Genomic DNA, 24618 nt, shown 5'->3' on the forward strand with positions numbered 1-24618 from the left:
ATTTGACAAACATTTGTCAAAGCATTTGGCACTGTCCCACATTACATCCTTGTTTCTAAATTGGAGAGACCTGAATTTGGTGGATGGACCACTCGATGGAAAAGGGATTGGCTGGTTGTACTCAAAGAGTTGCTCTCAACAGTTCAATACCAAAGTGAAAATGAGTGATGAGTGGGTTTCTCAGGGGTCAGTATTAAAGAACCACCGCTCTTTAACATCTTTGTCAGTGACATGGACAGTGAGATTGAGCGTGCCCTCAGCAAGTTTGGTAACGACACCAAGTAGAGTGGTGTGGTTGACACACCTGAGCGATGGCTTGCCATCCAGAGGGACCTGGACAGGCTTGAGAGGTGCGCCTGTGCGAACCTCATGAAGTTGAGCCAGCTCAAGTGCAGGACCTTGCACTTGGGTTAGGGCACAAGGTCCTGCACTTGGGTTAGGGCAATCCCAAGCACAAATACAGGCTGGGTGGAGAATGGCTTGAGAGCAGCCCTGAGGAGAAGGACTTGGGGGTGTTGGTTGATGAGAAGCTCAACATGAGCTGGCAATGTGTTCTCTCAGACCAGAAAGCCAACTGTATCCTTGGCTGCACCAAAAGAAGTGAGACGAGCAGGTTGAGGGGGGTGATTCTCCCTCTCTACTCTGCTCTGATGAGACCTCACCTGCAGTACTGGGTCCAGGTCTGGAGCCTCCAACATAAGGACATTGACCCGTTGGAGTGAGTCCAGAGGAGGGTGAAAAACATGATCAGAGAGCTGGAGCACCTCTCTTATGAAGACAGGCTGAGAGAGTTGTGGTTCACCCTGGAGAAGAGAAGGCTCAAGGGAGACCTTATAGCAGCCTTCCAGTACCTAAGGGGGGTCTATAGGAAAGGTGGGGAAGGACTTCTTACAAGGGCCTATTGCGGTAGGACAAAGGCTAATAGCTCCAAACTGAAAGATGGTAGATTCAAATTAGATATTAGGAAGAAATTTTTCACTATTGAGAGTGGTGAGGCCCTGGAAGTGGTTTCCCAGGGAAGCTGTGGATGCCCCATCCCTGGAAGTGTTCAAGGCTAGCCTGGATGGGGCTTTGAGCAGCCTGGTCTAGTGGGAGGTGTCCCTGCCCATGGCAGGGGAGTTGGACTAGATGATCTTTGAGGTACCTTCCAAACTAAACCATTTTATGATTTTATGAATTAAAGCTAGCAAGTAGTTGACAAAATAAGGTATGTAATTCATAATTTAAGATGTATAATTCCTTGCAGTAGTATATTGTGAGTTTAAATCTACATAGTTTTAAAAAACAATGGAATGAATACTTAGAAAAATAGCCCATCAGAAACTATGCCAAAACCTACTTCCCAGTCGCTTTTCAGAAAAGTGTCGTATTAATGTCTGTTCTGACAAAAGGTGAATAGTGTACTAGATTGATGGCAGTATTAGCAAACCTAATTTATTTCAGGGCAAAGAGTTAACACTGGCCTATAGACCGATGCTTTAATAAAGCCATAGTGGAAAATATCAGCCTTTTGTTCCAAGGCTGCCTGATACAAGATACGTATTTTCATGTCTTTCATTGATAGGAACAAAATTCCCTTTGGCCTGATCTTGTGAATTATCTTGACACCACCAAATGTTTGTAGACACTTGTTACATAGGTATTGGAGACTAAATTAGTGTGCAGAGGCTCAGTTACCTTGGAATAGTGTCTGCATTTGTTCTTTAACAATCCTAGTCTCTGCATCATAGAATAGTGGAACATCTAAATCCACAGAGACCCCCTCTATCTGCTTCCAAGTTAGGGAAATTAAGGCTAGCTTTGATTGACATATTGCAGTTAAGTATCAGGGAGAAACTGGCTTTCTGTGAGCATTGATTTTACCACAGTCAGAGGACATTAGAGGCTTTTCCCCTATTCCAGTAATATAAAAGAGCAAAAGATGTGTCCCATACCTGGTCATGGCATTAATTTCTTAACAATGTCACTCTTTGGCAAACTCTGTTATACCACTCAAGGTTAAGAGATAGTTAGCAACATCAAATATTTACTCAGTGCCCACTAAAAAAAGCAGGAGAATGTATTAATCTGACTTCTTATCATTAGGTAACATTTAATGAAATGTGTGTTTACTGCCTTTGTCCTGAGGGCATGTTGGACTCCTTGAAAGAAAACAAAAAATGAAGCTGAAGGTTCTGTGGCTGCTGAAAGTCATACACCTCGTCACACTCCTTTTGAAGGCCCCTCAGGATCTCGAAACATTACAGTTTAGGCAACCACCTTCAGTAGCTGTGTATCTGTGTGTCTGAGACTGTGTGTCTCAAGGCATAACCCACCATCTGAGACATGAACAGCTGATTATTTCTCACTTCTCATTCTTGGATTAGAGACACGTTCCTTACTAAGGAGCAGTTAGTTAACTGTCATGCTGTCAGGTGATCTCAGCAGTATGGATTAGGATTTCTCACTGTATTATCATTAGTCTTCAATATCAGCTTCTAAGAAACTTGATCAAAAACTGTGAAGTACATATGCCACAACTTTATTCCTACTTTCCATCTCTCTTCCATTTGTGGAATTGGATGCATAAGCATTTTTTAATGTTAGATGCTGAACGTGCTTCACCTTGTAAATTCCATCCAGTTCTGCTCTAATTTACTGCTTAGTGGATTATCCTCCATGACCTAGGGAAGACCTCCAGATGGGATGCACCAGTCATTTAGAGATGGACTTCCCTGCAGTCTAGTGGATAACTAATGGCGTAGCAGGGATCACTTATGTCCTGAAGCTTCATGCAGTACACTTACACCACTTTTAAGCCAGAAATTTCCCTAAAACAATCTTTAATCTTTGACCCACTTTTCAAATGTTTTTTATAACAGGACTGATCATTTTTTTTTGTATTTGCTGTTCACAATGGCTTTAAGAATCATAAAGCTTTATTTTGTTAGCCTTCGTTATCCTAGCTTCTCCAATAAAGTTGGAAATGCAGTTGGATAGTTTTGGATCTAAGTTGTTTTTTTAAAAAACTTTGACCTAAGTGTATCGTAGGTTTGTCCTTCTTACTGTGGCTCTAGGTTTTTTCAGAGACTTATCATGCCTGTCTCCCATGTTCGTACAGCGATCCACAAAGACCATCAATTTGAGGCACAATCCTAGCCTTATACCTTAGTATGAAATAGTAAATTTGTTTCTTACTTATTGCCAGCTGACTTCTGTCCTGAATACACAAAATCTGTTTTTCCTTGCAGGAAGAGAAGAATAAGTATTTAGGAAAATTGGATAAGTGTTTGTAAAACAATGAAGAATTATAAAAGAGACCGTCTTACTAAGCAGCTTCTTTTAGTAGCTTAAATTGTGCGTTTCTTATTTAGGAAACAAGTACTTCAATCTTCCAGTTTTATTTAGGAAACAAATACATTTGTTTGAAGATTCAGCGTGCAAAAACCGTAACAGCCTTAATTACATGCCCTGAACTGGTTTCCCTCTGGAGATATAAACTTGAAAAGATATGAACTTCATCTTCCATAAGGCTATTTATGATTTAACATCATGCTTAAAGAGCTATTCTGAATGGCAATGTTACAGTTCAACATAAATTCAGAACTTCATACTCAGCATTCATCTGGTGCAAAGTTCTACCTCTCTGGTTCTACCACCCCTCTGGGCAACCTGTTCCAGTGTTTCACCACCCTCATGATAAAAAATTTCTTCCTTGTACCTAATCTAAATCTGCCCTCTTTCAGTTTAAAGCCGTTATCCCTTGTCCTATCGCAATAGGCCCTGCTAAAAAGTTTGTCCCCATCTTTTCTGTAGGCCCGCTTAAAGCACTGAAAGGCTGCAATAAGGTCTCCCCGGAGCTGCCTTTACTCCAGGCTGAGCAACCTCAACTGTCTCAGCCTGTCCTCATAGGAGAAGTGTTCCATCCCTCTCACCATTTTTGTGGCCTTTCTCTGGACCCGCTCCAACAGGTCCGTGTCTTTCCTGTTCCAGATCTGGACACGGTACTCCATGTAAGGTCTCACAAGGGCAGAGCAGAGGGGCAGAGTCACTTCGCTCAACCTTCTGGTCTCGCTTCTTTTGGTACAGCCCAGGATACAGTTGACTTTCTGGGCTGCAAGCGCACATTGTTGGCTCATGTACATCTGTTCATCCACCAGTACCCCCAAGTCCTTCTACATGGGGCTTCTCTCAATCCCTTCATTCCCCAGCCTATATTGACTCCGGGCGTTGTCCTGACCCAGGTGCAGGTGGCCTTGTTGAGCCTTATGGAGTTCACACAGGCCCACTCATCAAGCTTGTCCAGGTCCCTCTGGATGGCATCCAGTCCCTCAGGTGTGTCAACCGTACAACTCAGCTTGGTGTCATCCGCAAACTTGCTGAGGGTGCACTTGATCCACTATCTGTGTCATTTATGCAGATATTGAACAGTACCAGTACCATTTTGGACCCCTGAGGGATGCCACTTGTCACTGTTAACAGTGCTAAACTTCAGTTTAGACTTTTACATTGAAACTTTGCAGGACGTTGTGCTGAAAGGCTAGTGAAAATTTTTTGGAAGATTATTAACAGCCAAAACCCAAGGGTATTAACTGTTTTCATAATCAGTCCAAACAATATAGATCTGCTATTGCATACACAAGAGAACAGCTGTGATTCTTTGTAAGTTATGTTTCAGAGTATTTTTCTTATGTTTAATAGAAGCTTTACATGCTGTTATTACCAGCCTAATCCTTGTATTGCTCTTTCAGGTCAGTTGGAAGTGATCATGGATCGTCGTCTTATGCAGGATGACAACCGTGGCCTTGGACAAGGTGTCCAAGATAACAAGATTACAGCGAATATCTTCCGACTTCTGCTGGAAAGAAGACATGGAACAGATGTGGTAGGATTCATTGTCTGTATTTCTCCAGCTAATTAAGATATAAATATTTATTTTTGTTGCAGCAGCCATGAACTCAGGAAAGAAATTACTCTAAGACCAGTAGAACTAAGGAAAAATAACTTTCAAGGGAGTTTTGTCAGCTTGCTTGCATATTGTTATCGTAAAGACTTCATCTTTCACTACTCCTCAGACAAGTACCTGCAGTGTGTACTTTCTCACTCACACTTCGACACATGACTGGGGTACTGTTGTGGAAGTCTTTTCTTTTTTCTTTCTATTTTTTTCCTGTTTTCTTTTTTAATGAGGGAGCTTTTAAAAAATTGCTAATGAGCGAGACTTCTGCTTCTTAACAAAGTTAACTGAATCTGGAAAAAGGTTGACAAATTGTTTTAGATAAATGGGTGAAAAGAAAAAACGTTATAAATTTAGTTTTCTTAGGAAATAAGATTTAAGTTGAAATATTAAGTTGTCAGACATATAAACCTTCTCACTTCATTATGATCCTGGGAAAGTTGACACCCTTTATTGTAAGGGTGTGGGTTTTTTTACTCACACAGATAATTTCAGTTCACCTTTTCCTGTATTAGTCTTTCAAATAACTCTTCAGTTCTCTTTCAGTTCTTTTCGTATCATCTCTGCTTTTTTTTCCTGTCGTTTTTGAGGACAAAATAAGTAGTACATCTTCGTACTGAAGCAGTAGAATCATGATGATAGCACTGAGTATATTTTAAAAACATCACATAGCTAAACATGAGAGGTTGTATACCGAGCTACTAATGAATATGCAGATAAATTGGAATTATTTCTGGTTTATAATGGATATCATTAACCACTGTGAGAAGATGATAATATCAAGCTTAAAGCTAATTTTCACCACTTAGTGATTGCCGGTGTTTTTTTCAGGTTGTACGTGTCATTATGATTTTCTAGTTCCTCATCCTGTATAACTCAGGCAGCATATTAACTGCATTTATCAGTGTGGTATGCAAATATCCTAGTTAACTTGAAAGAAGCTAACTTGAGTTCTGCAGCAGTCTAGCTTTGACAGCAATGAGCATTGCCCAGGTTAATCTACCTTCACAAGAAGAAACCTGCAGAGAGATCTATACCACCACAGAAAACTTTTTGAGTTCCGAGGGTAATTTGTGTTGTATTAAATTAGAATATGAAGCAGATAAGTAAGAATTATTGGACATGGACATCTATGTTTACATTAGCAAATAATTTGAAACAACAGGAGCAGATCAAATCAGTTAGTACCATGGTGCTTGCATTGACACTGTGTGCAGTTTTGGTATTTTCCATAGGACCATAAAATAACTCACTAAAAGGTATCTCTGGAAGTCTTCTAGTCCTGCTGAGAGCAGGTCTATTTTAATGTCAGAACAGACAAACCTCAATTAGAATGGGCAGCAGAACAGGCAGCCTAAACAACTCTGGGATTATCTGGTTAGTGAAACATTTACATGTGGCTTTGCATACATTTACCACTTTGTTTGGGATACAAGTCAGATATAAGCTTAGTGGAATAACAATGTATTTTTCTTTTATTACTAAAATCCTCCTCTTTTCCTCCATCTTTGAAAGATTCTGTGCAAGTTGCTGAGAATCATTCAAAGGAGCAGGGACGGTTACCCACTACAATCAAAAAATCTTTGAGGTGTTTTGGGTACCTGTGTTACAGCATCTATGTTGCTTCTCCCTGACTCTTTCTGCTGAGCGTGTAATGGTTTTAAATAGCTGCAGAGTAAGCCTTTAATGACTGTTGGTTCTTATACATGCCTGCAGGGACTCGAAAGGAAGGAGGATCAAAGTTATGGGGGAATGGGCACAGTCAAAGAGGTGCTGTTGGCCCAACTGATACAGCGTGCATAACGCCCAGGAGCCAAGCAAGGTGTTTTAAGGAAACATTATCTTTCTGGTGCTGTATCTGGAATTCCCCTTTGCTATATTAAGAGTGTTCTAGCATTTTGTCTTTCAAAATTTATTTGAACTTCAGTAACATTTTCTGATTAATGTAACGTTTTCAGATGTGTTAAAGTAAGGAAGAGTAGTAGTACCCTTTCTTTCAGTTTTTTCAAATGTACAAACATATTTTTTTAGTGCATTGTTACTCAGAAGGTAGTTGTTATAATAGTTTAAAAATAGCCCTGTCAGAAAGTTATGAAGAAATTATATGCAGTTTATATATGTAACCAGCTGCAGCGTGACTCATACACTGACCCTAATTTTATTGTCAAGCCCGTTTTTGTTATTGACTTGAGGAACCATGGAAGCTACAGGAGGAGAGAGTTTTGATCACTTGGCATCTTTGCCAGTACAAGCTTTTCCTAAAGTGTATTCCAAAATATTTCATTCTGTCTTTTCTCAAAAACAGTTCTGAAGAACAGGATTTTTTCTCTGGGAAACTTCTCCATGAAAGGAGAGTGTGTGAAGTGTAAGATGTACAATTCTTTAAAATTAATTCAAATAAACATGCACCACTGTGGTGCAATTACAGAGGAGCTTTTTGGTTATGACAATCTCAACCAATTATTCCAATTATTTTAATTTACATCTCTGAAATACTTGTTTTTCTTTCCCAACCCCACCCTGAACAGTGTATTTTAATGGCAGAGTCAAACTGCATGAGTGTTCTGAAGTGTAAGATTGACGTGTCCAGTGGGAAGGTGGAATTCTTAATTGAGGTGGCCTGTATTCTGCTAAGTCTCTAGTCCTAGTGTTACCTGGGTTTTGGCTCATGAATTCTGTTACTGTGTTTTGATACAATTTCTGTATACATCTTTTTTTCCTCCTACCTAGATCTAACTAATTCTGCTTACATGTTCATTTTGTCCTTGCAGGCCTTTTTTGATTCTGCATATCTTTTTGTCTTCTCTCCTAATATTAATTGAGATTTTTAAGCAAGAACTGAATGCATTTAATTCTTAAACTGAAGGGATTATTATTTAGCTGAGAATGAAACTGAGTACAGTTACCAATACTTGTTTGTCAAAAGAGTAAATGTTTCTTTATTTTTGAAAATATGGTATCTTTATTTTACATTTACTATAAGTTTGGTTAAAAATAAGCATTGATACTGTTTTGCTTTCTGGCCCTTAGTGCGTTATATTAGTATAAGAAAATGAAATAGAATTTATAGGAAGTAATAATATCTTTATTTCATCAATGACATAGCTGGAGAAAAGATGCTGTGCCAGGCACATGCTTTCTTGTTCAGATTCCTCTTTCATACCTTGCCTTGACCTGCTCAATTTATATAACTGGATTTAGAGCCTAGTCTGAAGAAGAGATCCAGGATTCAGTGGCTCAAATACTTGCTATGGTTTGTGGGAGGTTGTTTAGAGAAAAAATGATACAGACAGTTAATAAAATCACAGATATATGGCAGTCAGATAATCAAACCCCTTTTCTTCCACCACGTACAGCTATTCTTTTTTTCTTATTAAATATCCATCAGTATCCACTTTCTCTGAAAATGTCTGCTTGGTAATACAGCCATTTCTGTCTGATTATTGAGTTGCATTTTCCACTTACTTGATGTGCATATTTATAATGCATGTGTATCTTTCACATAGTAGCTATATACTATACTGTGCATTGCTATGATATGTGTAACCACACCTTAACAAGCATAACTGATGTTTCAAAAAAGTAGAATCTTAACATTGGCTTAACTACTACCATTTAGAAGCATTTTCAAGCCCATGTGTGACAACCTCAGATATTCTAATATCACTTTTAGTTATGACTACCATAGCGAACTTATCAAATGTACACAAAATCTTAAAACTTAAAATTTTAGGGGTTTATGGTAGCCACAGAAGAAAAAAGACATTTCCCTTTCTCCCTCTCTCTAAACAGAACACAATGCTTCTCCTTTAGAGCCTTGCCACATATATTTAGTAAAGGAAATACACTTATTTCTTGTTTCATTCGAAAAGAGATTCAGGCATGCATTAGTTCTTTTACAAATTTGCTTAAAACACTACATTTAAATTATTACTGCTACTTACTATACAGATGATACTGTATTTCTTATGCTGGAAGTTTGTTTCTGCTGCTCAAGAACAATGTTTCCATCTCTTATTTATCTACAAATACTATCTGCTTTCAGGTCAGCACTGTCTTTGTTTTTATGCCAGGGCACCTTACAGCTTAATTTCTTTCACATGTTTTTTCTTGACATTGTGACAAAGATGTGTTGCAGACAGGTTCTAAATAAAGACAGATTTGCCTCCAAGCTCCATTCATGTGAAACTGTCCAAAGCCACAGGGGTGAATGTTCTCCCCCTACAAGAGGGCAGCAGCCACTTGTTATAACTGTCTCATGGTGCAATAGGTAGTCCAGAGGACTGCCTTCCTCTGATTTTTGGGCTTACAGCTGTGTCTTTTTTGTGGGTTTTCTTTGTATGTATGTGTGTACATCTCTACAGGGAATTACTTCGTGTTGTTTTTATTTGTCTTCATTTGTGCATAACCTGTCTGCCAGCTCTGTTTTGAAAGGAAGTATTTTATTCAGTAGTATGCACAGTATTCAAGCTTGGTCTCTCCACTTTTAGCCCATATAATTCACCAAAGTGGGAGAGTCTACCTCTTTAAGGTCTTTTCTGAGCCTATCTGAGCTGGTGCAGTTTGAGGTATTAGATTTAAACCTTTCTGTATCAGTACTTCTAGGAAGGCCTGCTCATTCCTGCTGTAAGGTCTGGCAGCAGGGCAGAATCCTTCTTAAAGAAGGGAGAAAGGCTGCAAAGTCCAGAGCGGCTTTTTGTATTCTCAAGACATATAACTCTCAAGGGATAATTTCCTTACACATGGAACAAGAAGTTTCCGTGAGTAGCAGTCTTCCAATGCAGGTAGTCTCTCTGGAGGACAAAATTCAGGAGGATATCACTATGTAGTTTCTGTCTTTATCATCAGTTTGATGACCTACTTTCTCATCAAAGCAGAATTCCAGAAAATTTCTGATCACTGTGTTCTGCCATCGTCGGGAACAGGATAAGCTCTTACCAGTCAACAGGAAACAAAATTTAGCACCATGTCCCTCCCGTAACTCTTAACATGGTTTATTTATTTAGGTATTAAGTCCCTCCTCCTTCTTCCTGCACTGTTATTGAACAATATAAACACTGTAAGAAGAACTAGAAGAGAAGAAATAAAATTGGTGGGAGAGTCTATAACTAAAGTATAAAATACTTTTATTGTTGAGAAAAGTGTTTTGTGTTGTTGGTCTGCTTTTGTGGTCCTTTTCATCCGACTATACTGATGGCTACATATTTGTCAACCTCAGCAATTATGGTGGTGTGCTTATGGTCACAGTGACTAGTTACTTTCTTTGCTGTCTGCACTCTTCTGTAGACCAGTGAGCAGCTGTTCTCCAAATGATCTGTTTATAGAACATGATTGGTATTATGGCATCTGATTAAAGACTAACTAAATTAAACGCAAGGACCTGACAGTCATCAAAAGAACAGTGATAGGTGGAGAAAGTGAAGGAACCTAACCAGCGAGGAGTGGAGCGCACTGAACTGGCTGTGCCTGAGGCCATGATAGGGAGAAGTTAAGATTGTTCCTGTTGTGAAACCTAGCAGGACAACTCAGCAGAAATCACTTTATGCAGACTAAGGGGATTATTGCCCAAAGGTGTCCAAGATTTACAGGATTTGGAGGAGGAGTGAATTTTGTACTTTTAAAAAAAATAAAAAAATTAGAGGCTTGTTATGGGATGTTCAGTGTAAGTGCCGCAGGAGGGGAAAGAAAAGGACTGAGGAGGAACAAGTGGGAAAAATAGGGGTAAAAGAGGCATAAATAGGTCAGTGCTTGATCACCACAGCCTACCCTGTGTTCGTATTAAATCTTGTTTCTGAGCAAGTGCACAATCTTCTCTGAATTTGTGTGAGCTATTAGCCAACTTCAGGTAAGAATTAGGAAGCAAGTAGAATAAGAGCTCTGTGTGTTAGTTATTGGAGAGAGACACCACGGGACTGAGGGACCAGTGCAACTGGCTGCTAGTTGCTCGCAAGACCTATATTTTCTGTGAGTGCATGTAAACAGCTAGCAAACTTCAAGCTGACAGGTTGGGGTCCAGCACCTGTAAGGATGTGGAGTCTGAGCTGGTGAGTCCAGGCCTGGATGTCAGACAGACTTGAGGCCCACACTGATTTTTGAGGGATCAGTGGTTGTTGAGTGTACTTGTGAATCATGAAGGTCAGGGTCTTTGACTAGTGAACTTCAGACCTGATCATCTGGAGAGCACAGTCAGGTTTGGATTTTCTGCTCGTGTTACCTAAGTGCTTTGTGTTTATGTGGGTGCTGGTAAAAGTGCTGCTCTCTGCTCGCTTGTATGGCTGGCCATGTGTGTGTGCATGCCTACTGGAAATATATGCTCTGACTTTCTCCAGCCTGGTCTTGGAGGAGCAGAAGTATAGCAGGCTCCCATCTCTTGACCTGGGAAGAGTGGAGTCCCCTGGTCTTAGAGACCATCAAATTTGGCTCTAGCAGCCTGTGAGGAACTCCTCCTGTGGGTCCAAATTTCCCTGGATTTGGTTACCTGTAGCTGTCCCAGGTTTCCTCACCTGAAGTCTTAGTGCCAGCTAAGAATCCACAGGCAGTACAGAAGTTCTGTGGTGATTTTAGAGTCACTCTGAACCAACTCACAGGCTCGTGGACATTTTACAGTGACTCAGAATTTTCATTACTTCTATAATCAGCCTCCAGGGACCCCTTTCACCTAGTGTGGCAGAAATTCATTTCCAGTGTAATAGTCTCCAAGTGAACTGATAGAAATTTTTCCATTCCCTGAGGTAAAGAGGTAATATCAGTTTTTGTCTGCTCAGTTGAGTCCCCCTTTGCTGGTCACTTCAATAGCTATCAAAAAACCCTAAGCATTCCAGGTCATGGTTTTCAATAAAGGACTTGAAACATGTTGCCAAAAGAATTTATACTTTGATGTGCAAAACTGTAACGTAACTGATGAATATTTCAATGTTGACGAAAATGTGTATATGAACAATTCAGGCTGATCTCATCCTTATATTTTTCAGTATTTTTGTCCCCCAGGATTTCAGGGAAGATTGATGCTGTAGTATAGCAGAAAATAATCTGGCACCTGGTATTCTTGTTTATAGTCTTTGTAAGATTCCGGGGTAACTGCCTGTTCAGTACTCACATTTGTGGCTGTTATTTCTGGTTGCAATTTATCCAGGCCTTCCTAAAAGTCTGATTCATTGTACCTGAAGATTGTTCTTGTACAGCTTTGAGGTCTTGGGTGTTCTGAATCCCGTTGCCAGAAAAGATGGTCTTCCTATCACCTTATCTGATTTCCATACAAAATTACCTCTGCAACCACTAGGCAGTTTGAAGGCTGCTTGAAGTGATGGTCAGTGTTTCCTTTGACACTTGGTTACATCACACTGTACTGTTGGACACTGAAAAGGAATTACTCACCTCAGAAGAATTAACCCAGTTTTCATCAGACTAATCGCCATTTGTTGCATTACGGGTTTAAGCCCTGTTATGTATCTTCCTCCTTTCTTTCTCAAAAGCACTGGGAGTTTTTACAGACACACAAAAATCTAGCTCCAGACATTGACCTCAGAAGAAAGGGAATGATTTATCCATAGCTGGAGGACTTTCACAACTTGTCAGACTTCAATTATTCTTTTTGTGTTACAGTGTGCAACTTTGGGTGAATTTAAAGCACGTGCATCTGATTTTCATTTAGTGAGGGAACAGCCAGGCAATCTCGTGTGTAAAACCTGCAACTAAGTTGAAACCATTCACAGCTTGATGTCAATTTCATTAACTTGACTAGTGTCAGTCCCAAATAAAATCTGAATTTCTCTTTCAAGTTGGAAGCTTTAGGGCAATGTGCATGCAAGAATATTGTGCGATTTTCTCGCTCTCTTTTGGTTTACAGACACCTCAAGCGGGGAGCACTCTAAATAGTTAAGGATTCAAGATATTTGCATTTGGGGAAGAATATATGTAATTTTAAAGCTAAGGCTTCTGTCCTTACCTGTAACTTATTTTTGTTATGTGTTGTAAAACTGCATATTCACATAGTCAGTGATGTTGTCTGCCATTTTGTTTCTCACCTATAAGCAGGCTAGCACAGTATTACACAACCACTTCCGGCATCTCATCAAACATGCAGATGGATTGTGAATCTTTGGATCATGCAGAAAGAAACAAATTTTTCTTTCCATGTTTGTCTTTGGAAAGCTTTAGATTCTTCAGCGGACCATTGCGGTTGCTATCAGTTGCTAGATTATGATTGAGAGAGATTTAATAGTATTGTCTCCCTCTGTCTTGGGCCTAGGGATGTTCTGAAGAGTCATTTTACTGCACAGATTAGATTTACCAGTCTTTGAAGAGTGCTGCCAGTTGGTTTTCTGAACTGGTAACAGGGAAAGTTGGTAAAAATTGTTTCCTCACACAACATGAGAGAGAGTGAGAGAATTTTTCCTTGCAGGAATAGTCCAGATTGTTTGGTATCAGACTATTTTGATCTGCATCCCTTGATTTAGCAGGACCAGAATTCTATCTGTTCCCAGATTTTATTTGAATGCACTGGCGTCCAAATTCAGCATCCACATTTCAGCATGTTTGATCAGATAGTTTGGATGCTGGTGGGTTTTTGGTTTATAATTAAATTTCTTTCCTGACCAGGGTTGTTCATAGCAGAGAACAGTTTAGAGGAGGATTAAATAGTCAAGATTTGTGATTTGATATTCTGTTTGCCTCAGTTTCCTTTCCTTACTTTTGTATGGGAAATTTAAGACTACTTGTCTGTGTTGAAAAGTTAATTGTTTCTCTGTTAGCTCAATTGAATTCTAATTATCAACTGCTTCAGCTTTACTTTCTTGTCTACAGTATTTTCCATTTCTTTCTTCCATTCAATTACTAAATGATTCCTGAAGAGTCTAATTAGTGTTTTTCCCCTCTAATTAAGGACCTCAGTTCCTCAATTTAAACTCTTGCAGCAAACCCTTTGAGTCTTTTCTTAATCTGTTCCATCCTCCATTTATTGATAAAATAGCTCATTTCTGTTATATGGGCACTTTATATAGATGAGGCCATTCTCAGAACTTGTTGCGAGTTGTAACCTAAGGTTATACTGGAGTGTGGTTAGTTTGTTTGTTTTTCCTCAAAACGAAAAATTTAGAATTATTCACCTTACTTTTGATGACAAGGAAAGATCCTTCATTTACATCTATTGCACAGTCATTCAAGGGGTTGTGTTTCAACACAGTTTCCAATTGGATAACTGTATATGAATGCACTGTAAGGTAGGTAAAAAGGCAGTATTTGCTTTGATTAGAGCTCATAAAGCCAGCACTCAGCTATATCAGTGGCATTTGTCCGAATCTTGCCAGTACGTAATGTTTGTAAGGCTGCCAGTGGAGCTCCATTCACACTTTTGAGTGCTAAACACTGTTATTGAAGTTGAGGAAATAATGCCACTTTTGAGAGAGTAGTACTTTAATTAGATGGAGATTGTGGGACTATGTCTTCTGACTTACCATTAGCAGGGTACTGCTGAAAGCTGCCCATATAATGAATGTGCATATAGAGTAACTATTCTTCCAAATGTGTTGTCTGTACGTGCAAAACCTTCCCATCTTTCTCTTTCCTCAGAGTCCTGTTGAAATTTTGGATCACTAGGTTGAGAGGGCAAAGACGTACTCCAGTCCTTTTGTGAGTGTGGTGTACCTTGCGGGGAGTGGGATTTGAAATATCCCTTCTGGATCTTCTGTGGTAGCATAACTGACTGTTGTTTGAACTGTGGGAATACAAGATTCAAGATAAAATCTCCACTTAAGTTTTAGTGCAGCTTTTCAAAGTTTCAAAGTGCATAATGCTTAAATAGAATGCTTGTGCCCGTGATAAAACATGTAAACACAGCAGGAGAAAAATGAGTCAAGGTGAATCAGCTCTGGTTCTAGCATTTGCCAGAGACCTTCAAGACTGTGTTTCTCTGCAGTCCTCGGTTATTTCCAGAATCAAGGAATTGAGGATCCACTCTTCATGGTTCTGCTACAGGTTATCTGAGAATTTTGTCCCATTGCCCATAAAATAGTAGATGATACTCTCCCACCCACATTCTTCTTCAAAGTTTCCAGTGTCTTTCCTTCCATCTCTCCTGATTTCTCATCTGCAATATATGTTACTGCATCTTTATGTTAAAAACAGCTTTTTTTTTTTGTTCACATTACTTCTGTTAGCCTTATAGAAGGCTTTGAAGGATTCGGTCCTAGAAGATTGACCTGCTCTGTGCTATCTTTTCCTAGACAAAGCTGAGGATTTGCGTGATATTTTTGCCATGGGTGATTTTTTACAGTCATGTTCGCCAATATACAAACTTGCTTCCCATCTTTTCCTGTAGTTCTGATTTCTGGGATTTGGGCAAGGTTTTGACCCATGGTATCATGCTTGTGTTTATGTACGTGGTATTCTTCTGTACATGGAACAGAAGCTTTCATAAAGATCTCACGTCTCTTCATCTCAGATGACCTTGGTGGCATTTTCTGAGGAACAGAAAGGAAGTTTTTTAAAGCTTAAAAGCTTTTAAAGGAAGTTTTGAGTACATCTAAATGAGTTTTGTTTGTTTACAGCAAGCACTGTATTTCCAGGTGTAAAGTTGCACATAGCAGAATGGTTTTTCAGTCTCTCTTCTCATAACAAACTGTGGCCCTTCTCCAAGTAAGTATTTGGGATGTCTTACAGTGAGAATTTGCAAGTAGATAAAACATTTTATTTAAAAAAACAAAACCCCAGTTGTTTCTGTGAAGGCTCACCCTTCTTCGTCTTTGCAATTCCTTGGAGTCTCTTAAATTTTAGAAAAATGGAGTTGAGGAGAACTGTGTTGGATATGGGGTGTGCACTTCTTGCTTCAACGTGTTTGTAGTGTATATTAGGCAATGGTTGAAAGTAGGGGAGGAAATGATGGACTGTGAATCCCACTTAGGCAAAATCACTGATCTCAAATGTTTTGAGTTTAAAAGGGTGTGTGAAAAACTGATCTCAGTTATCTGTTGTAGCTGGACAGTAGTTTTATCTTCTGCTCATTCTCAGGTTACATGCCTAGAACTAGGAACCAGTTGCAGGGCTTTTGATAAATCTTTTGTTTTAAATATAATAGTATAAATAAATTATTTGACTGATTCATGAGTAATTTGTAAGATATTCTAGGAGATCCTTTTTAAAGTTCTCAGATGCAAGCAATCAACTTACTTTATAGAGAAAAAATGATAGAATAATAATATGAAAACTGACAAGAACATGTTTTGACTGACTTTACCACATCTAAGGCAACAGAGTAAACGGTGTTCCTTTTGGTGTGAAACAGTGAATTCTTTGAAAGAACATGTATATGCGCATTTTCCGTGTGGGTGGGGCATGCATGCAGTCACTTGAATGGAAGACTTTTAGCTTTTGCTGTACTTAGAGTAAGCTTGCTCATACTTTCATTGGAAAAGAATAAAATCACGACAAACACATTTTCCACGGATGCTGAACTATTCAAGGTAGTACAAAAAAAAAAAAAAAAAATCAAGGCTAACTGGGCAGTTGGAGGACTCGGTGATTTAGCATGCAGTAAAGTGGCAGATAGAATTCAATGTAAGTAAATTTAGTGAAGTGCATGGAGAAGCAATCCTCTATAACTATCAACTATTACCATTTTTGGAAAGCAATTTTGGGTGTTATAATACTAGCCTTAATGCTTAGTGGCTACCAAACAGGCAAACAGTGTTAGTCATTACTAAGAAAAGCACCAAGAATAAAACAGAAATTATCATTTTGCATCAATCCAGTTCTGGCATATTTTCAATTGCTACACTATCAGATGTATTAAATGTTTCTGCAGAGGTATAAATAAATATACATACATGCATATGCACCCTAAAACAGGAATTACTGTTATGGTTGTCCATTTTAAGTTGATAAATAATCCTCCCTTTTGCTTTAAGTGTCTTCCATTTATTTTTTTTGTTTCATATTTTCAGCCTGTCGTAAAATGCAAATTTAAGATATCAATGCTTAAGATACTATGTTTCCAATAAACTTTCTGCGAAGTTTTCACTAAAAGTCACCTGTTTAACTATAAACAAGCAGGGATTTATCTGATTAAGTATGCAAGTTAAAATAAGAGCAAAATAAGTTTTCACCCATTTCTACCTTAATTTCACTGACATTCTAAAACAGAAATCGTGTTTTTGAACTTCCTTTGTTTTCTGGCTTCTATGGAGTTTTAACTAGCTGTTGTGAATACATAGGACTGGGTCGTCTTGTGTTTGTAACACAGCTTCTGCAGTCATGTAAAAGCACTGCAAATACAAAACTTGGGAAAGTACAGAACTTGTAAAATCTTGGGAGAGAGCCCCTTCAGTTCCTGCTGGCAGGACATGAAATCTTTTACATTACAGGCTAAGACAAAGATGCTACTTGCAGTTTCTTCCAGCAAAAAGTTTTAAGAAGTTGGATTTGAGACGAAAGAGGGATGTAGGATAAAAGTTAGATGAATCTGAAGAAAGTAGATAAGAAATACAGGACAGAAAATTTATGCAGAAAAGGAAGCCTCCAAAAGACTAGCTGGCTGTCAGTATTCAGGTAGATTCTGAATAGATAGGAGTAACTTGCTAAAGTAGTAGCTAGTTTCTTTCTCTAAACTACATTGTTTACACATCAAGGGCTAATACTGTAAAATGAAGTGTCATCTAATGATCTTCTTGAAAGATGTACTAATGATTTGTAAAAACAGGAAGTATACCTAGAACTAGAAGAGAATTAGTGGATGATTAGAAATTTCCAAAACCAATTAAAGGGACAGTCTATAAACTAAAATTTTGTATTAAATTAATGGAGTCATGTATAAAGTAAATGGGTTTCAAAATTTAAACGTGATGGTATATTAACTTGATTTTACAAATATTTTCTCTTGTATTTTGCAGAATGAAGAGAAGGCATCAGTCAGTTTTCCCTCACTTCTTAGCCATATGACTTCTTCTTTCTTAAATCATCCTGTAATTCCAATGACAACATATGCAGATTCAGGTGTCCCAGAGATGCTAAATACTTTTTCTCCACTCGTGTCATCTATGCCTTGTGACATGCATATAGTCAATCTGAGGACAATCCAATCAAAGGTAAGCTCAAACCACTATTCTTATAAGTAAACATATGATATAGCTTAGTAATATAATCTAATCAAATGCTTCATTCTAGGAAAGTAATTTGTGGGAGTTTTTTTGTATGATTTGATAAACTGCTCTGTGATGACTAGTTTTGGTTAATTCTGCAAGAACTAGAGACTTGTGTCTGTTTGAGTAACATGAAATACAGGACTTGTTTTTTCACAACATAATAATATGCATAGTGTATTATTCTCTGTCTGGAGGAGGCACATTTCAATGCATTCCCAAAATTTAAGAGCGGAAGGGCTCATATACCTTGGCCTCTCCTCTATAAAGAGGAATTGAAATTAAGGTAATTGGACTTTGTTCTGGGTACAATAATTTGTGTTTTTATTAAAGCATATAGTTTTAAACCCATCTGATTCCATTTGGAAGGCTTAAAGAAAATTTACCACATCTTAACATCTATAGGAATAAATTGTTAAAATATCGTTAAGCTTAAATACAAGACCTATTTTAATTATTCTTATATCAGCTTACAATCCTTGGTTCCTGTGAAACTGTTCTCTGGTAGGTTTACCAAAAAAAAAATAACCAAACAAAAAACCTGTTTTCTACTCAATATTTTTTTTCCTTGCAAAGGAACTTACACAATTGTTAACAACCATATTTCTGTTTTCTGTTTGATAAACTGTAGAAGTAGGACTGTTTAGACATCCTTCTTCTGCCAGCTCTTGTATAAATTCTTTTCAGTTTTTCAACACCTTTTAAAATGTGAGTATATTAACTTTATGCTGTATTGCAGTATCACTCACCAGTGCTGTTACCATAGGTGAAATCCCTTTTTAATTCTACCATGCTTAGATACTTAGAAACTACAGTTGTCCCTCTTCCCATAGAGTCTCTGTGGTGGCTGAGGTAGAACTGCTCATCTATAATAGCCCCAGATTATCTTCAGAATATCTAAAAAACTTGCCATTAGCTGCTGTTTTATTGTAGTTCTTCATTTTTGTCTTAATCCTTATTTCAAAACTTAAAGAATTAGTTTAGTTTCTCACACTTCCTCTGTTAGTAGTTCAGTCTCATGTACGCTCCTTCAGCTGTGACCATTTATTATTTTAAATTTCAAAGTGGAATAACTCTTGATTCTGCAGGTCTTATGCCTTTGAAGAGTTAGGAGGAAGCTTTGTAATGAATTAAATGTTTATGCGAAGTTCACATTCCACACTTCACTGTAAACTCTTTTCATTTACCTCAGCCAGCTCAGCAGCACCTGTTTGCTTCAGCATGTCAAGTTCAGGGCAGACCTTCATGAACGTGCCCCTCTCCCGTTTCCAGAACTAAACTTCCTCCCCTTGTTTGTATCATGTGGGTGTGAAACCTATGAAATGGAAGGCTGGCTCTGTGTCTGCGTTTTTTGAGTTCAATGTTACTATTCATAGGTGAATTCTGCGATTTTATCTGGGCTATACTGGCCCCACTATCCCAATTGGTATAAGATTGTTTGAGGCTATGATCTCTTCCCTGTCCACAACTGTATATTTCAATGATTACTTGTTTGACAGCTCTTGAGCTTGCAGCATTACTCTGTGCACTTCAAAGTGAAAGTTATCAGTAGTCATAGGGTAGGAGCACTATCGTTATAGGTACAGAACAGTTCTTCCCCACAGCAGAAATGGTGCTATGCCTTGCAAATAATTTCTTGCATGCCAAAGTGGCCTCTTTTTATCTTTTCTCACTTTCTGCTTCCTTTTTGTCTTCCAAGAATTTGAATGACAAGTGTCATAATTCTGGCTAATCGATACAGTGCCATTTTTTCCAGAAATGTGGGCTACTTCTCCATTGCTTTAGCCGTTGAAGTTGGTTTTCAAGAAATCATATCATTACAATTCCACATAAAAGGATACCAAATTAAAATATTTTTAAGATTTAAGGTAGAAATCAAATGCAAGCAAGTGCATTAAAGCATAAATGAGAAAAAACTTAAGGGGATTCCTGGTTTCCCTTTAAACTCTGCTCCTCTTAGTGGGAATAATACTGCTATTGTTGTAAGATAAGTGATCTTGTCATGGAAGATTCCAATGCCTCAGGAATATGAAATTTTTGTTATGAATTTTTAATAAAGCTCCGGTTTTTAGATTGTTTGACACAGATTTTACTTACTGTAAATAGACTGGCCCTCAAGATTTAAAAACTAAGTACATTTTTGTCCCTTTATACTAAATATAAATACATAGTTTTGTCATGTTCCTTGAACTTTTAAATGCATGCCTGTTAGCTTACGGTAATCAGATAAAAAAAGTGTTTAAACGTTTCTTTCTTTCTCATCAAAATTTTAGCAGCACTGCCCTGGAGTGCTGCTTATGAGAATTTTCTCTTTTTTTTTCCATCTAGACATCTTGATGTGAGAACCACATTTTATTTCTCAGAGATCAAAATCAAATCAAGCTTTGGCAGCTCTTCCAAGAGAGGCAGACAGAGATTTGATAGTACAGTATTTGTCATATAACAATGCTGTAAAGTTCTGCAATTAAAAGTGGTGGTGTTCGTTGAAAATTGAGAATTTGTTACAGGTTTTCATGCAGTTAGCATGATCATGTTTAGAAGGTGTATTTGATGTAAATTAGGTTCATCCTTGCTCAGACATTCCTGAGGCTTGCATACACTTAATCTAATTCACCTAGAAAGGATACAAGAGGTAAGTTAAAGTAGATGCAGAGGCTGTGGTAACCTACTCAGTCTTACACCTGCTTTGATAATAGGTTAGAACAGCTTAATTTATTACATATGAATGCTGTGAGCATGATAAAGTCCTGGGAATTCTAAAAGGTTGACTGCTGTATCATAGATATTTATACTCACCAAAACTCTTTTCCTGAAGGTGTCATTAATTGTTTATTATCTTTATGTTTTAAATCTTTTGAATCTTAATTAAGATAATATTTAATTTTAAAAACTTAAGAGGTGAAATATTCATGCCATCATTTGAAATGCAGAAATGCATTTGTTATGCAGATTACTACAAGATAATTCCACTTTAATAGAGAAAATTTTGATATCCATTATTGGCTTGTCATTTTTAATACCAGTTTACTCCATAGGAAGTGAGGCTTTTGCAGTATGAATTTTAAAATTTCAGTATTCTGATGTTTAGGCAGACAGCATTATTTTGTGTACATAAAAATGTCTACTTTCAAGTGCAACTTTGTCACATCAGTGACAGTGAAAACCAAGTCAGGTATTTCATAGTTGGAGACAGAAAATAATTTTGTCACAGCGTCATTATTACCTTACTTAATGTAGAAGGTGGTACTACTGTTCCAATAAATAGGATAAGAACTCTTTCAACCATCAGTGATATTAAGTGCTGCAAACTAGTTTCATTGTGCTGACTATAGACATCATTCATTAATTAAAAATCTGATTTTACGTGGTTATAAGCTATTGTTGTTCATTAAAATCTTCTCATACTGAGATTTATTCATGATTTGTAAACTACGCAGAGTTTTTACCAGGCAATGTTTTACTGAAAAGTATCTCATTTCAATTCCAAATACTGTTGATATTAGCAATATCAATATTGCTATCAATATGAAAAGAGCAAATAATTTTTTGCTATTTTAAATACTTAAATATTTAGAAAACACTAACATTAAGTTTATCAGTTTACCATTTTTTATTATCTGAATGACTACTTAGTACTATGAATTTGTACTCCCATGAAGCTGTGTTGTGCTGGGTTTCAAAGAAGCTGATTCAAGCTGTTCCAAGACCTCCTTTATTAGAAGATTGGTTATGAACTGAAGTGTGTTAGATTAAGACCTCTCTTGTTTGTTACACCTTCAAGAGCTAAAGCATCACAAAGTGCCTAATGCTTGTTGGCATAGGTTTCTCCAAGGCAATAGATACTTACTGAAGTACCAGAAATGAACCTAACTCATGGCAGAGACTTTTGGGAAAAAGCACCAGTACAAAAACAAGTAAACCAGACATAAATTAGAGAAAAATAGCCTGAAGACCTGTCATGGTTGTGGATAGAGCCATCTTTTTTATACCCTTATTATATATGCAATAAGATGAAGAGCTGAAGAATGTAAAACAATGTCAACAACAAAAAAAAATAAATAAAGGAATGCATCATGGAAAATAAATTACTAAGGTGAGTGTAGCGATACAGCAGCCATCTTGCAGCACAAAGGACATCTTGTCATGTGCCAATCTTGTGACATGAAGATAGCTTGCATGCACATCCCTCTGTAATGTGAAGAATTTCTTTTCTGTTACTCTTGCTGAACAAGAGTGGTTGTCTACATCTTAGTGTAAAAGAAAAAGAAATAATGAAGTTTTTGTGTAAATTGAAGTTTCCCAGCCAGTTCTAGGTTATTTTGTTTTATGAAGTACATATCAAAACAATATTCTGATTAGAGGTCTTTATGTGCTATCCTTGTGACCATTCGTCCTAAGTGATGTTAGTGATTTGGTCCAAACTAGGAAGTTGAAATTGTGGATTACTCTTTGATGCCTGTTGAGGCTCAAGAGCACTGTATGTCATGTACACCTTAATCTGAGTCAGATTTTAGAGATCTGGTTTGCAAAATGAAAGCTTGATGGAATATAGTCACGATGACTGTTAAAAACTGGATATTGTAATTAGCTTGTGATTTCTAGTCAGTTTTTAGTTTTGCCATGTCATTTTTCTGGGAAGCCAATTAATACTACTATACACTTGAATTCTGAGTCTGTACATGTGCATCTATTGAGCTTTGAACTCTTTGCTTAACACTTACCTTCATATTCTGTGGTACTTTGTATATCTAAACTCTCTTTGCTGTTTAGCTCTTTCAATGTTTAGTCTTACAAACATTAAAAGAAACATGACTGTTCAATCTAGGCTGAACATTAATTATTTAAGGCATAAGTGGCTCTATCACTGTAAGGTAGTGATAATTTTGTGAGGTCCTAAAATGTCTTTCCAGCTCTGCTACTTTCTGAGTAATTTTTTATTTTGTTTATTTGTAGGTAGATATTGAGCCGTCTGATGAAGCTGCTCTGATTCTTCACAGAAAGGGATTTGACTGCAGATTTTCAAACAGAGACATGGGTCTGCTCTGTTCCACTACTCAGGGAAAGGTATACTGAAATTTTATGGGTAGCTTACCTTACAAGTATTGCAGAAACACTGATCTTTTAAGTTAAATTATAGGAAAAGTCTAGGTACTTATTTCTCAAGAGTTATACTTTCAGGGTAATAGTTAAGTTTATCTTGAAAACTGCTTTCCATTTGATAAATGTATGGATCTGCTGGTGTGGGGGAATGGCATGTAAGCATCAACTGGTAAACTTCTAGGTCAGTTTTAATGTCATCATCTTCCTGTAAATGTTATTTTGGTATAACACATCGGTATTTCTCAAATATTTTTTTGATAGTGTTTTAGGACTTTACTAAGTAAAAAGAGTCATATTACAGGAGAACAGGGTGATCAGGCCCAGTCAGCATGGGTTTGTGAAGGGCAGGTCATGCCTATCAAACCTAATATCCTTCTATGATAAGGTGACCCACTTAGTGGATGAGGGAAAAGCTGTGGATGTTATCTACTTGGATTTTTGCAAAGCTTTTGACACTGTTTCCCACAGCATTCTCCTGGAGAAACTGGCTGCTCGTGGCCTGGACAGGTGTACTCTTCGCTGGGTAAAAAACTGGCTGGATGGCCGTGCCCAGAGAGTGGTGGTAAATGGAGTTAAATCCAGTTGGTGTCCAGTCACAAGTGGTGTCCCCCAGGGCTCGGTGCTGGGGCCGGTTCTCTTTAATATCTTTATCAATGATCTGGATGAAGGGATCGAATGCACCCTCAGTAAGTTCGCAGATGACACTAAACTGGGCGGGCGTGTTGATCTGCTTGAGGGTAGGTTGGCTCTGCAGAGGGATCTGGACAGGCTGGACCGATGGGCTGAGACCAATAGTATGATGTTCAACAAGGCCAAATGCCGGGTCCTGCACTTGGGACACAACAACCCCATGCAGTGCTACAGGATTGGGGCAGAGTGGCTTGAAAGCAGCTCGACAGAAAAGGACTTGGGAGTGTTGGTTGACAGCCGGCTGAATATGAGCCAGCAGTGTGCCCAGGTGGCCAAGAAGGCCAACAGCATCCTAGCCTGTATCAGGAATAGTGTGGTGAACCGGACTAGGGAAAGTGATCATCCCCCTGTACTCGGCACTGGTGAGGCCCCACCTCGAGTACTGCGTTCAGTTTTGGGCCCCTCGCTACAAGAGGGACATTGAGGTGTTGGAGCGTGTCCAGAGAAGGGCGACAAAGCTGGTGAGGGGTCTGGAGGACAAACCTTATGAAGAACGACTGAGGGAGCTGGGGTTGTTTAGCCTGGAGAAGAGGAGGCTGAGGGGAGACCTTATCACCCTCTACAACTACCTGAAAGGAGGTTGTAGAGAGATGGGGGCTGACCTCTTCTCCCTGGTGACAAGTGATAGGACGAGGGGAAACGGGTTCAAGTTACGTCAGGGGAGGTTTAGATTAGATATTAGGAGACATTTTTTCACTGAAAGGGTTATTAAACATTGGAATAGGCTGCCCAGGGAGGTGGTGGATTCACCATCCCTGGAGG

General features: G+C 38.3%; 1 protein-coding gene across 1 annotated transcript in view; it reads left to right on the top strand.

Moving 5' to 3' along the window:
- The window catches only part of MAN2A1 (mannosidase alpha class 2A member 1), a 117876-nt gene that overhangs the window by 89213 nt on the left and 4045 nt on the right, over positions 1-24618 (top strand). The window contains exons 19-21 of the mRNA XM_074569797.1: positions 4731-4864; positions 17818-18012; positions 23020-23130. Of these exons, the coding sequence (XP_074425898.1) occupies positions 4731-4864; positions 17818-18012; positions 23020-23130 (440 nt within the window). The remainder of the gene's footprint in view (positions 1-4730; positions 4865-17817; positions 18013-23019; positions 23131-24618) is intronic.

This window comes from Larus michahellis, chromosome Z, assembly GCF_964199755.1.
Source record: "Larus michahellis chromosome Z, bLarMic1.1, whole genome shotgun sequence".
NCBI lineage: Eukaryota > Metazoa > Chordata > Aves > Charadriiformes > Laridae > Larus > Larus michahellis.